The sequence below is a fragment of the Typopeltis vanoorti genome, chromosome 19, assembly GCF_054136105.1.
Source record: "Typopeltis vanoorti isolate ZY-2024b chromosome 19, IOZ_Tvanoo_1.0, whole genome shotgun sequence".
Taxonomy (NCBI): domain Eukaryota; kingdom Metazoa; phylum Arthropoda; class Arachnida; order Uropygi; family Thelyphonidae; genus Typopeltis; species Typopeltis vanoorti.
Window position 1 is genome coordinate 52,837,087 of NC_143567.1, and position 14,369 is coordinate 52,851,455.

The 14,369-nt window shown below is 36.1% G+C and overlaps 1 protein-coding gene across 6 annotated transcripts in view; it reads left to right on the forward strand.

Annotated features, from left to right (window-relative positions):
• The window catches only part of LOC150096090 (kielin/chordin-like protein), a 649,251-nt gene that overhangs the window by 248,835 nt on the left and 386,047 nt on the right, over positions 1–14,369 (forward strand). For all 6 annotated transcript variants that reach the window (XM_090408779.1, XM_090408780.1, XM_090408782.1 and 3 more), the window contains one exon: positions 6,080–6,136. In XM_090408779.1, the coding sequence (XP_090264905.1) occupies positions 6,080–6,136 (57 nt within the window). The remainder of the gene's footprint in view (positions 1–6,079; positions 6,137–14,369) is intronic.

Here is a 14,369-nt window from a genome sequence, read left to right on the forward strand (position 1 = left end):
ACACCCTCTCAGGCATTGCATTCCATTCTCCTACCACTCTCCATAAAAGCAACTTACTTCTTACCCTTTCACTCACTACTTCTTTTTCTAACTTTCCATCTTCCTTCCCCCTTGTACTAACCATATGATTCCCAATTAATTTGATAATAACTCTTCAACAGCTAAAATTTCTCAACCATATCAACCTTCAAAGTCAGGACTAGATGGTCACTCTCACTAGCTGAGGACAAGTACACTATCTTCCTGTGGAGGTTTCTGTGGTTAAGAAGTTCAATATAGTTATTCCAGTTTTGTGACCACATGTGTATTAAAAAAAATTGTTTTTAAAACTAAACAAATAATCAACATTGTATAGTCCATATATCATTTTTGTTATCTGTCTCTGTACTCTCTTCAAGGTTACTTCATCCTCTTCAAATCTTGGCAACCAGATCTGAACACAGAAATCCAGATGAGGTGTGATCAAAGCTTTATATAATGGGACTGCCACACTTTTATCTCTTGTAGTCAATGTCCTCCTCAAAACTGCATCAATTTGCAGAAATGTCTTTACAACCTTTCCAATATACTCTCTGAAGTTCAAATTTCTGTCTACTATCATTCCAGTATTCCTTGCTTTCTTCAGTATAACTACACCAAGTGACAAGTGGAGTTACAAATAACTGCACTTATTTCCTGATACTGATCTCTCCCCATATACAATTCTCTGATATCTATGAGAAAGCCAGTTACCAGTCCAATCCAATCCTCAAATCCACATGCTACAGTATAAAAAATAACTTATCATGTGGAACTCTGTCAAATGCCTTTACAAATTCCAAAAAAATAACAGTGTATACTTACCCTTATCTGCTGCTCTTGTTACTCTATTGTAAAAAGTAACCAGATTACAAAAACAAGAGCATCCCTTGACAAATCCAAACTGATCTGCATAAATAATATTGTCCTCATCTGTTCAATTCTGTATATGAGTTCTACCAATTTCTCCAATATCTGTTAACAATATATCATTAACAATTCCATACGAAATACAAACAGACCTATTTGATACTTCCATTCTACCAACACCTTTTTGTAATGGTAGTATCTTAACCCTTTGGGACAAGTTCCTGGATTGGGGGGGGGGCAATCCAGGAACTTGTCCCATTGCAAGACTTTATTAAACAGCCAAGTTAGTGGCATAGTCAGTTCAACAACTCATTCCCTTAAAACATGTGGCAATATTCCATCTAAGTGCCCCTGCCTTTTTGTAATACATCCTCTTCATCCTCTTCATTCACTTCTAACACTTCACCACTTCTCATCCCTCAGGAATGCACAAATCACTCTAATAAAATGATCATTAAGTAGGTCCGTTGTGTCGTTTGCATTGGTTACCCAAGTCCTATCTCAATCCAGCAAGGTCTACAGTCATTTTTCCTCCTACTTGCTACATAACAAAAAATTGCAGTGCTAGTCTCCTCTTGAAATTCTAATTTTTCTCTGTGTCCAATACTAGTCACTTTCCTAGTCTGAGTCTTCCTCATGCAAATGTACTTGGCAGTTCCTCTTTTATTTCTTTTATCATCCATTTGATTCCAAATTACTTTATCTTCACTCAAGTGATAAAATCTGCCATTGCTGTCACCAATTTTTTTTTTAAGTATCTCACATGCACGACTGATCTCTTTTTCTTCAGTTGGTTTTATCCATTGTAATGTAGCAAGCTGGTCTCTAAGTTTATGATAATTGCCTGCCTTATAATGCCACATAAATTCCTTCTGCCTGGATACTTTTACATTGTCTGCTCATCAACCTTCAAAATTCAGGACTACATGGTCACTCTCACTAGCTGAGGACAAGTACACTATCTTCCTGTGGAGGTTTCTGTGGTTAAGAAGTTCAATATAGTTATTCTGGTTTTGTGACCACATGTTTATTAAAGAAAATTGTTTTTAAAACTAAACAAGTACTAAAAACAACACCCGACAAGTTTCGTTAGTCGTCAGACTAACATCTTCAGGGGTAAAGAGAACTAAACATTTAAAGCACAAACTACTAGAAATTACGAAAATTAATTCATTTGTTGGTATTGTGATCGTCACAATACCAACACAACACAATACTAGAGGATGTAGTTGAGGTATTCAGTGAGCAGTTTATGAGGGTGTTTCATCTTCATAAGTCTACCATCATGAGAATCTCAAATGTAAAGGGAATGGGAGTGAGCAAGAGGTATATGAGGAAGTAAGCAAACCTGAGGTCATTAAGGCAATAGATGATGACATATCACCACATACCTTAAGGGAATGTTCCATGATGTTAATAGTGGCCTTGGTGTACCTGTTTAACAAGTCTTATAATAGATGAAGTCCCAAAGTAACGGAAAGAGTACAAAATTATTTCACTTCACGAAGGTGGCGATTAAGTTATTGAATTAATAAGAGCAGATACAGAATTGGGTTGATACTAGCAGAGTTCTCTGTTTATCACAGAGAACACTGTTATTATCAATTCCAATTCTTATACTAGCTATCAAGCCCCAGAGGAATGGAAAGAAGAGAAAATTGTTCCAGTTCACAAAGGTGGTGATTAAGGTATCAGAAAAGTTAGCAAGAGTTAGGATACAGAATTGAGTTGATAATAGCAGAGTTCTCTGTAATGGATAGCATGGGTTTGTTGGGAGGTCATGTTTTACCAATTTACTTTTATACTACAACAAGGTGATATACTATACTTAGATTTTGCAAAGGCTTTTGATAGATTGCCACATAATAAGTGGGTAACTAAATTAGAATTGATGGGATTTAAATGCTAAATTAGTGAATTGGATAGCTATTAGCAAGTTGAATATAGAGCACAATCCTGAATGAGGAAAGTCACTAGTGGCGTGCTGCAGGTGTCAGTTTGGGGACCATTGTTGTTTAACTTACATATTAATGATAGTGGAATTGGTTAAACTAAAGATATGCAACTGCTTTCAGATGATTTTTTTTATTTGATTTTTATGGTGCAAAGACATCAAAGGTCATACTACACCAGGACATAGGTCACTGCAGTACAGGTGGTAATTGGTTATTAGGACAATCAGAAACATCCATGCCCTTGGCAGGATTCGAACCCACAGTCTCTTAGCTGGAGAGAAGATAAGCTAACCACTCGGCCAACCAGGCCAGCTTTTCAGATGCTGCAGACTGGGGAGAACACTGAGGAGTCAAGCAGATGTTGTAGCTACAGAAGAATTTGAATAGATTTTATGAGTGAGCAAGTAAGCAGAACTATCAGTTCAGTGTTGCAAAGTTGCAAGGTTCTGAAATTTGGTAGGAAAGGATGGGATTCAAAGTATACACTTGGTATGGAAATTTCAATAAGATGGACGAGATTAGAGATCTTTGAGTGTTGGTCGCAGGGACCTGAAGTTTAGAGATCACACTGCTCAAGTTGTGAAATCATCACATCAGATGATGGCAATGATGAAGAAGATGAAATGCAGAATTAAGAAGGTTTTGGTTTCATTTTATATCAAGTTTCATATGGATTACTGTACACAAATCTGGTCAACTGGTTTTCTTGAGATAAGTATATATTGGAAAGAGTTCAAAGAAGATTGACTAAAGTTGTTTCTGGTCTTTGAAATTTCGAGTACAAGGACAGATTGAAGGAGTGTCACTTGCAGAGCCTCATGAATAAGAGGTGGAGATGGGATCTGAGATATATCAGTTGGTAAGGGATTATTACCAAGCTAATGTGAAAGGTTTTTTCATAGAATGGAGGGAGTCAAAACTGACTAATAAACAAGCACAGAACACACTTCCATTTCTAGATACACGTCACAAATGTTCCTACTGGCAGTCTTTCTTCACTGTTTACTGGAAACCGACACATACTGGCCAATATATATACAAAAAAACTCCTACCACCACCAACACAAAAATTAGGGGTCATTAATACACTAAAAAAATAGGGCTGTGAAGATTTGCTCCAATGAACAAACACTTAAAATACCTTCCTAAAAAATGGTTATAGCCAAAATACTAGCAATAAAATTCTGTACAAGACCTCACTTAAAAACAAAAATGAACAAGACTACAATAAAAATGTAACCATTCCATTCATTAAAGGGATATCAGACAAAATTAACAGAATACTACAAAAATACAACCTTAAAGCCACCTTTAAACCTCCTACAAAATTAAAGAACTTACTGAACTCATCCAAGGATCCACTCCCTCCACTGGCCCAACCTGGAGCATACCGTATTCGTTGCACCTGTAATTTGCCCTATATGGGGAAACAGGACACACAATTCCTGTCAGAAAATATTCTATCCACTTAACCTTTCTCCCTAAGAGTTAATTTTAAATACGACTATAGGTAATCCAGGATGCTAAATCTAATATAACAATTGTCATGTTAAATTAGGACATCATTTTTACTGTAAAAAAAAACTATCTATATGAAAGAATGTTTCTCTGATGTTGTCTTAAATAGAATATAGCTTTGATGTAGTTAATTTATTTTATTTCATTTATTTATTGTAATTTTATTTTCACTAGAGGTCAGGTCAGTAGAATAACTGTTGATCAAATCATTGTCTCTTCAGCATACTGTATGAAATGTAATTTAGCTTGTCTCTGTGTAGATATATATATATATATATATATATATATATATATTAGGATAACCAAGCCATTTTATATGCTTGGTTATTTTAACTCCTAATCCCAAGTATGCAAACAAATAAGTTTGCGCCTGAAACAAAGTTCAAGTCTAAAGATGGTACAACACCAGGGCAACTCATTGTAAAGGTGGGTAAAGCTCTGATCACTATTCTTAGTATTTTCCCAATCTCTCTAGAAGATGTATACCGCAATGCATTATGGGTGGGGTCACTACCCAGACCGGTTTCAACCTTTTTTGAGGTCTCCTCAGTGAGTAGCTAGACCCTGAATACCAAGGTTTTAGTAATACAGAGCCTTATCAACTTTACCTATATAAGTTGCAACAAGATGTATTAAGTTTTAATAAAAATCTCTGGAGGAGATATTGATGGGAATAAATTTTTAACTTGGGTATATTGTATATTAGGATAACCAAGCAATTTTATATGCTTGGTTATTTTAACTCCTAATCCCACGTATGCAAACTCACTGAGGAGACCTCAAAAAAGGTTGAAACCGGTCTGGGTAGTGACCCCACCCATAATGCATTGCAGTATACATCTTCTAGAGAGATGTGCTTTACATTATGGGAAAATACTAAGAATAGTGATCAGAGCTTTACCCACCTTTACAATGAGTTGCCCTGGTGTTGTACCATCTTTAGACTTGAACTTTGTTTCAGGCGCAAACTTATTTGTTTGCATACTTGGGATTAGGAGTTAAAATAACCAAGCATATAAAATTGCTTGGTTATCCTAATATACAATATACCCAAGTTAAAAATTTATTCCCATATATATATATATATATATATATATGTGTACACTCCAGATGATGATGACCTTGATATGAAGGTTGAAATGTTGGGAAATTAAAATAGTTATTTATAACACTGTTGTAATTTTCCTTTTATTTCATTTTGTTTTACATATAATTTGTGTAAAATGATTGTTTTAACATTCCTTTACATTTTTTTCTTCTTAATTAAAGTTAGGGAAAAAGTGAATTTTCAACTTTGATTCTTTTCAAGTTTTTGTACATTTTTTTTTTTTTTTTTTTATGAAATACTCATTTACATTCTGCTCAAAACTTGATGATGATGATCACTTTGAGACCTAACCTCCAGTCTTGTATCTTGGACAAATCTAAATGTTTACACTATCAACAATAATGTAATCATAAAATTATTCATTATTAATTTTTAGATTCTTAAGGTTATTTATGAACAGGTATAACCATTCATAGTTAATATCCAAAAACAGCCAATTTTAAAAACACAGTAACTTAGGACATTTATGTGAAGAAAGCTGATATTTTTTGCATTAATAAGTTAAGATGTCAGTCACTAGAAGATATCAATAAGGCAATTTGTGTGGAATTATTAATATATTAGTATCTTTTATTATTAAAGATGACCACTTAAATTTCTTTTGTTTTAGGCAAAAAAGATCAACTTAAACAATCCCTGCCATCTCAGTCACTAGCAGCTGATAAAGGTAAGATTTATTATTATTTTATTTATTTTTTTGTTTTTGTTTTAGTATAATACATACATAGATCTTTTGAATTATCTGCAACACCCATTTATCTGGACAAAACAAAATGTGTCTTCAGGCAAATGTAGTTGATCTTGACATAATTTTTAGGGATGAACAAGACAATTTTCTATTCTACGCATAAAAAAATATGCATAGAATACAAAATTGCATCCATATGTGCCATCATCCATAGCTTGTTTTAAAAGATGTCTTTTGTTTGGTAGAAGTCAGTAACATCAAGTTATATTAATGTTAGTCGAGATGAGCCTCTGTAGCTCAGTCAGTATAGACAAAGCCCTTTGGTCAGAAAGACCTGGGTTTGATTCCTGTTCATGATGCGATTGCAGCTGTAGAGGGGTATTTTGCAGTTCTTACTGAGAACCACTACAGGGATGGGATAATGGCACTAGAGCATCTCTGGAATAAATATATTAGTCTTAAGGGAGATTATGTTGAAAAATAAAAATAATTTTGAAATTATAAATTCATTTTTTCCTTGTTAGGCCAAGAACTTTTCAGACCACCCTCGTAGGTGTATGGAGAGCTATCGCATCCCATACCATCTAATATGTGCCACAATCAAGGCAAAGAAACAAAGCTTCATCACTCAACAGCAGATCTCAGGCTTCTACTCTGAACACTACATCTGGTTTTGCATCTATGTGATTAAGCATTTATTTTCTCTTATCTGGTGACATGTGGTACAAGTGTAGGCTTCACTTTACTGTAGTTTCTCATTTCTTTACACAAAGGCCAGATTGTGGGATTTTGGTCTTAAGTTTGGTCTTTCTCTCTCTCTCAATGAAGTTATATAAGCGTATGAATAGTGCATATTCATTTTGCCAGGTTGGTGTTGCAAAGTAATATTAAAATCTTCAAAATAAGCAATCAAATCTCTGATCAAGAAAGAATGTGAGTTGAACTGAACTATATTTTGATACCATTTAATATTAAAACTTTCTTGTGCATCTGATATTAAAATCATTTATCCTGTATTCATATCATATTTCCTGTATTCCTGTATTTATGATATAAAGTATCTAGAAAGTATACTGCAGTGATACATTATTATTATTTTCCCTGGTCTCCATGGAGTCACAAGACTCGTCATGTAAGGTCAACACTAGACAACACAAAGTTTATTGTAACACTACTTAAAGTCATCCACTGTTTGCATTTTTGCCACCATCTCTGGCTACTTTCCATGCAAAAAACTTACTTTGTACTCTTTTACTCATGTTCCCTCCAGTAAATGAGGGACAACTGTCTATGACAGACAGTTGTCTCTCACGAAGTCCAAAAATTTAGTTCTCTTAGTACTGCATGCAGCCTTCTCTGCACAGTGTATACTGGTAGCATAGTTGAAGTTCCCCATAATGATTACATGCTTTGCAATTCCTAAACTAATTTGCTTAAACATTTCATGCTCATCACCATATATATTCCTTGATCTCTATCAGCATCCCATTAAATATCTTATCTTATAAACATCTATCTCACACCATATATTCTCAAAGTCATTAGTGTTATTCCACTGTGATTTTTCACCATGAGTGGTGCAGTGTGATCTTTGCTGTCCTTGTGCCAATAAACCAACCAACCAATCTCCACCACAATAGGGCATAATTCATTGCTTATCATGACACTCCACCATGACCATGTTTATCTTACTATAATGCTGAAATATGATATACTCATTGATTTCTTTTCCTGTCAGAATGTTCTCTATTAAGCAAGTTTTAACAGTACCAACAATTTTTGGAGTGATTGAGTCAATCATTGACACAAAGTCATTCTTCCCTTTATTCCTAATGTTGCTCCTGGCATTTGTATGTAGAAAAGCCAGTAAATTAACGGTATTCTTTTAGCCATTATTACTCCCTGCATACTCTACCTTGCTCTGCATTACAGTATACTCCTCTCATTTCTCAAGCCACTATATTCACGAGACCATCCCTGTTATGTTCCACCTATACAATTCTAGGTTTCCTGCACAGATGCGGTCTCTGGGTAGCACATTCATCTTCTGATTATAATCACTGGAATTGAGAACAACAGTAGCATCACCTTTGTTAGCTCTAGTAATGATTATGTTGTTGTGTTTACGGAGTTTACGTGATGCATGGAGCTACCTATTAGAGAGAGATTTTTTTTTTTTTTGGTGGTGACTTTTGTGATACATTAGTGACATCGAGTCTGATGTTGTTGGCAACATTAGGAGGTTAGTTGTACATGCTGCACTCTATAGCCAAATGATTTCTAAAGTATGAACTTGCTAGGTTACAATGCCTAAAAGATCTACAAATTATCTGTCCCTTCTACCTTCTTGCATATGTTGAGCAGCGCCGCTCAACATCCATTCACAGTTCAACTCCAAACCCATAGAAGAAATTTCTCTTCCTTCTCATTCATTTCTTCTACTACTACCTTCTGTAATAGTCTATTCTCTTATGTGTATCCCAGGAAACACAACCCAAAGTTGCTTAAATAAAATGTGAACAGGTTTTTTCTTGCCCATTCACAGTACTGATGTATTGTTAGGTTGACCATTCAGCATACTGTGAATTCAGCCCATTCACAGTACTAATGTATTGTTAAGTTGACCATTCAACCTCTCACTTGAGATAAACATAAAAAAAAAAAAGGTCTAAGCATTCTGTGTGCAGTTTGAATTTGTCAAAATAATAGTCTGGATGGACCTCTCCCATGACAGTGACTCCATGTAGTTCTTGAAAAATAATAATAATAATAATTTTTGTCTCTAGATTATCTTATATAGCTAGTTCTCACTATTTAAAAATCACCATTATAGTGAAATCTAACAAATTCTTGAAGTGTTCTGTTTAAAGGATATTTGCTATTATAATGTTAATAACAGATCCATTACTTGATTTAACGGAATCAATACAGCACATAGGAACAATAAAATACAAGTTTATTGGATCCTGCATTTCGTGTCTGTTACAGCAACATCATCAGGGATACGATCTCAAAATTGTAAAAGTGCACACAAAAGCACTCAAAACAATAAGGGGAAAAAATTAGACTAAAAGCTATAATACCGAAATATGCTATACCCATTGATTTCTTTTCCTGTCAGAATGTTCTCTATTAAGCAAGTTTTAACAGTACCAACAATTTTTGGAGCAATTTAGTCAATCATCGACACAAAGTCATTCTTCCCTTTATTCCTAAGTTGCTCCTGGCATTTGTATATATAAAAGCCAGTAAATTGATGGTTACTTCCTGCATACTCTACCTTGCTCTGCATTACAGTGTAGTCCTCTCATTTCTCAAGCCACTATACTCACGAGGCCATTCCTATTATGTTAAGGCTAGCCAACAAAGAGGGCATTCCACCTATGAGGAATGCCCTCTTTGTTGGCTAGCCTTAACTGTTGTGTCCTAAAATTTAAAAGTTTCCCAAATCTTGGGAAGTTTAACACAGCCATATTTATTAAGATTAGGCTGGTTTAACAAATCTGCTGCTGATTTTAAGAAAAGACTTAAAGTTCATTTTGTGGAGATGAAATATAGGAAATATAGAGGAAAAAAAACTTGTATTTTATTTATCCTCTACTATATTCATTCCATTAAATCTAATGTACGATAGGGATAGTGCAGCAGAAATGTGTCCCAGGAAAGATTGTGAGCATGCTTCCCTGGTATGAAAAGAGCAAGAGATGAGAGGGAGGAGGAAAAGTTGGAGAGAAAGGAGAGAGAGAGAGATTGGAACCAGTAAGAGTCAGTGAGAGAGAAGGATGAATGAATCTGTTCAATGTGTCATGTATGGAGATTCAATGATTTAGGCAGTGCAGAGTAGAGTGCCAGAGGGGTGCTTGTCTGGTGGAACAATAGTGTGTGTGGCAATGGCAGTGAAGAGGGGGAACAGTGTTGGTGAGATTATAATAATGGTTGGTATAAATGATCTGGGAGGCAGCATGAATGGTGTTGCATGAGATTTCAGGTTGATGTAGGGATAGTGTAGCAGAAATGTGTCCCAGGAAAGATCATGAGCATGTTGCCCTGGTATGAAAATGCAGAGTGGAGGAGAAGCACAGTGATAATGAATGAGATAATAGCAAAAAATATAAGAAGAGAGTACTGGAATATGTGGATGTATGTAAGTATGTAGTACATTTGAGGATAGAAGAGAGCTGTATGCAAGAAATGGATTGCATTGAATGCAAAAAGGTGAGTCTGTTGTTTTTCTGTGCAAGTGGGTGTGCCAGAGAAATATGTTGGAAGTTTTTTCACTTGGTTAGACTATAAATTATATATTTAGTTTAATCGTTTATCCAAGTATAAGCAAACAAAGTTTGTGCCTGAAGTATCTTCAGGACTGGGGCACTTCGTGGTAAAGGTGGTATAAGTTCTCATCACTTGCCTTAGTATCTCCTATAATGCAAAGCACATCGTTTTGCAGACATGTATAATGCTATGAATTAAGGGAAGGGCCACTACCCAGACTGTTTTCAACCTTTATTGAGGTCTCATCAGTGGGGCCAGATCCATTGGTGATGATACCAAGGTGGAAGTAATGGAGAAGTCATATTTATCTATACAAGTTACCAAAAGGTGTCACACCTTATTATTAAATTACTCTGGATTAGAGAAAGATGTTGGAAGTTTTTTCACTTGGTTAGACTATAAATTATATATTTAGTTTAATCCTTTATCCAAGTGTAAGCAAAACAAAGTTTTCACCTGAAGTATCTTCAGGACTGGCGCAACTTGTGGTGAAGGTGGTATAAGTTCTCATCACTTGCCTTAGTATCTCCCATAATGCAAGCACATCTCCTTGTGGACATGTATAATGGCCACTACCCAGAAGGTTGAAACCGGTAGAAATACCAGTTTCAACCTTTATTGAGGTCTCATCATTGGGAGCCAGACCCAGTGGTGGTGATACCAAGGTGGAAGTAATTGCTTACACTTGGATAAACGATTAAACTAAATACGTAATTTATAGTCTAACTAAGTGAAAAAACTTCCAATATCTTTCTCTAATCCAGAGTAATTTAATAATAAGGTGTGACACCTTTTGTAAACTCGTATAGGTAAATTTAACTTCTCCATTACTTCCACCTTGGTATCATAACCACTCGGTCTGGCTCCCACTGATGAGACCTCAATAAAGGCTGAAACTGGTTGGAAGCTTGGGTGATGAATGGGAATGCTGTAGCCCATGAAGTTTTAACTGAGGCTCGGCTGTTGCTGTCACTCAGGTCCTGGGTGGTGGTGGTGGTGGGGGAAATGAATGGCAATGCTGTAGCCTATGAAGTTAACTGAGGCACGACTGTTACCCCTCAGATGACATTTGAGCAAATTAGTGGCTCTGCTCGGTGATGGGGTGAGCCTGGCACAGGGTAGAGCCAATACTGAGAGTTCTTCTCAGTGGCAGGGTGAGCCTGTTACTGAGGGGAACAACGCTGAGTTTTTGGAGTTTGACTTGTACTTGAACATTTAATAAAGATCGAAACCGGTCTGGGTAGTGGCCCTTCCCTTAATGCATAGCATTATACATGTCCGCAAGGAGATGTGCTTTTCATTATGGGAGATACTAAGGCAAGTAATGAGAACTTACACCACCTTTACCACGAGTTGCTCCAGTCCTGAAGATACTTCAGGCACAAACTTTGTTTGCCTACACTTGGATAAAGGATTAAACTAAATATATAATTTACAGGACAGGGAAACTAGAATTGTATGGGTGAAATGTAGCAGGAATGGACTCATGTGGAGATAGTGATATGAAAAATAAGAGGGTTTATGCTATGTTACAAGGCAAAGTATGAGGAGAGTAATAATGGCTGCTAGAATACTGGCAATGTACTGTTTTTTTCTGTATATAAATGCTAGGAGTGTAAATGAGGTTGCATGGCATTGATTGACTCAGTCCCTCCAAAGACTTTGGTATCAGTGAATTTGGTTAACTGAAAAGGATGTTATAATAGAAATACAAATTGAATATTTTGGCAGGATAGGGAAGGTAAATGTGAAAGAGGAGTGTTACTCATGATGAGATATGAATTGCCCTTTATCAGGGTGATAAATCACATTGGAAATAACACTAATGGCTTTGGCAGAATATGGTGTGGATAGATGTTTATAGGACAAGATGTTTAGTGGGATGTTGCTATAGTTGACTCAGTCCCTCCAAAGACTTTGGTATCAGTGAATTTGGTTAACTGAAAAGGATGTTATAATAGAAATACAAATTGAATATTTTGGCAGGATAGGGAAGGTAAATGTGAAAGAGGAGTGTTACTCATGATGAGATATGAATTGCCCTTTATCAGGGTGATAAATCACATTGGAAATAACACTAATGGCTTTGGCAGAATATGGTGTGGATAGATGTTTATAGGACAAGATGTTTAGTGGGATGTTGCTATAGATGTTGCTCAGTAAAATTTATGTGGAATCATAAGGCAGGTGATTTAAGCAAGAGATTTGTAAGAAAAAGATGATGTGGAAGGAATATGGTGTGCAAAGGATAATGTCAGTTACTATAATTATAAGCAGTAGGTCAGAAGTGTTACAGTATTGTATGGAAAACTAAGTCCGAGTATGAAAAGAAACTGGCTCTTCAAGTAAAGACAACCCAAAAGAATTCTATTGTTATGCTGCAAGTAAAAGAAAGGATGATTTGGAAGAATAACTTTACTGAATGCAGATGGTATGCAGGTGACTGATGCAGAAGTGATTGTTCAACTAATGAGCAGCCATTTTGCTAAAAGCTAGGAACCTGGTGTACATAAATTGAATTCGCTGCTACCTCTTCACTGTATGAGGAAACTTGTGGATGAAGAGGAAGTACTAGAGCTGTTGCACAAACTGAATAGAAACTGATGGGATATCAGTTTCTATTCAGTTCTATTCATCAGCACAAATGACGAAACATCCTGCAGCATATCCTGTAAAATATTTTGTAACATCCATTCAAAAGTTTATAGACCTCTATCATATCACCCCCCTCTTTCTCTTGTTAACCAAATTCTGCAATCCACATACTCTCAATCTGTCCTCATAATATAAATCCCATAATCCAGATATGATCTTTGTAACTCTTCTTTGCATCCTTTTCACAGTTTCTTTATCCCTTTGGAACCCAGGAGACCAAATCTGCACACAATAATCCAGGTGTGGTCTCATCAAATCCCTATAAAGAGGCCAAATGACTTCCTTACATGTCAGGGTTCACTACAGTATCGCAATTATCCTCTGAGCTGTATTTGCAACTCTTGCTATGTGACCTTCGAACTTTAAATTCGTATTCACCAATATGCCAAGATCCCTTACCTCTTCAGTTTCTTGTAGCATAATCCCGTTAATATAATATGTTTCTTAAACTGATAGTCATTTTCATTTGCCCAAATTTCCAGTCTATTCAAATCATTTTGTAATTGCTGAATATCAGTAGCATCCCTGATTACCCTGCCTATCTTCGCATCATCGGCAAACAGTTGCACATCTGATGTTAGATCATGCCTGATGTCACTAATGTATAGATTGAACAATAATGACCCAAGGACTGAACCCTGAGGTACACCACTGGTCACCTTAAATCTGGCAGATTCACACCTGCTGTATACCACTTTTTCATATCTGTCTATCAACCATCCCCCTGATCCAAGTCAAAGTTTATATTCCAATCCCATATTCTCCAGTTTATGCAACAGCCTTTCGTGTGGTATCCTATCGAATGCCTTAAAAATTCAACATTATCTTTATCCAACTTGACCGTAACATTGTTATAAAATATGAGCAAATTGCTAAAACATAACCACTTTATTAGATTCCTTTATAAACCCATGCTGTTCCTTGCAGAGTATAGCATGTTTGTCTACCCATTTCTGTATGCGAGTTCTTACCAACTTCTCTAAAATCTTCACTACCATACCAGAGATACTGATAGGTCGGTAGTTAGACACATCAGTTTATGCACCACTCTTGTACAATGGAACTATCATACATTCCTTCCATTCCTGTGGTATCATTCCTGAGCTGAGACTCAAGTTATACAAACATGTGAAAGGCCTACCCAATTCTGCTGAACATTCCTTTAGCATACGGCTAATATTCCATCTGTCCCTATAGACAAATTCTTATCCAGGTTATGCAACAGCTCTTCAACCTCCGTTTCATGAACCTCTAACTCTTCATCTATCAGTAGCACTGTGCACCA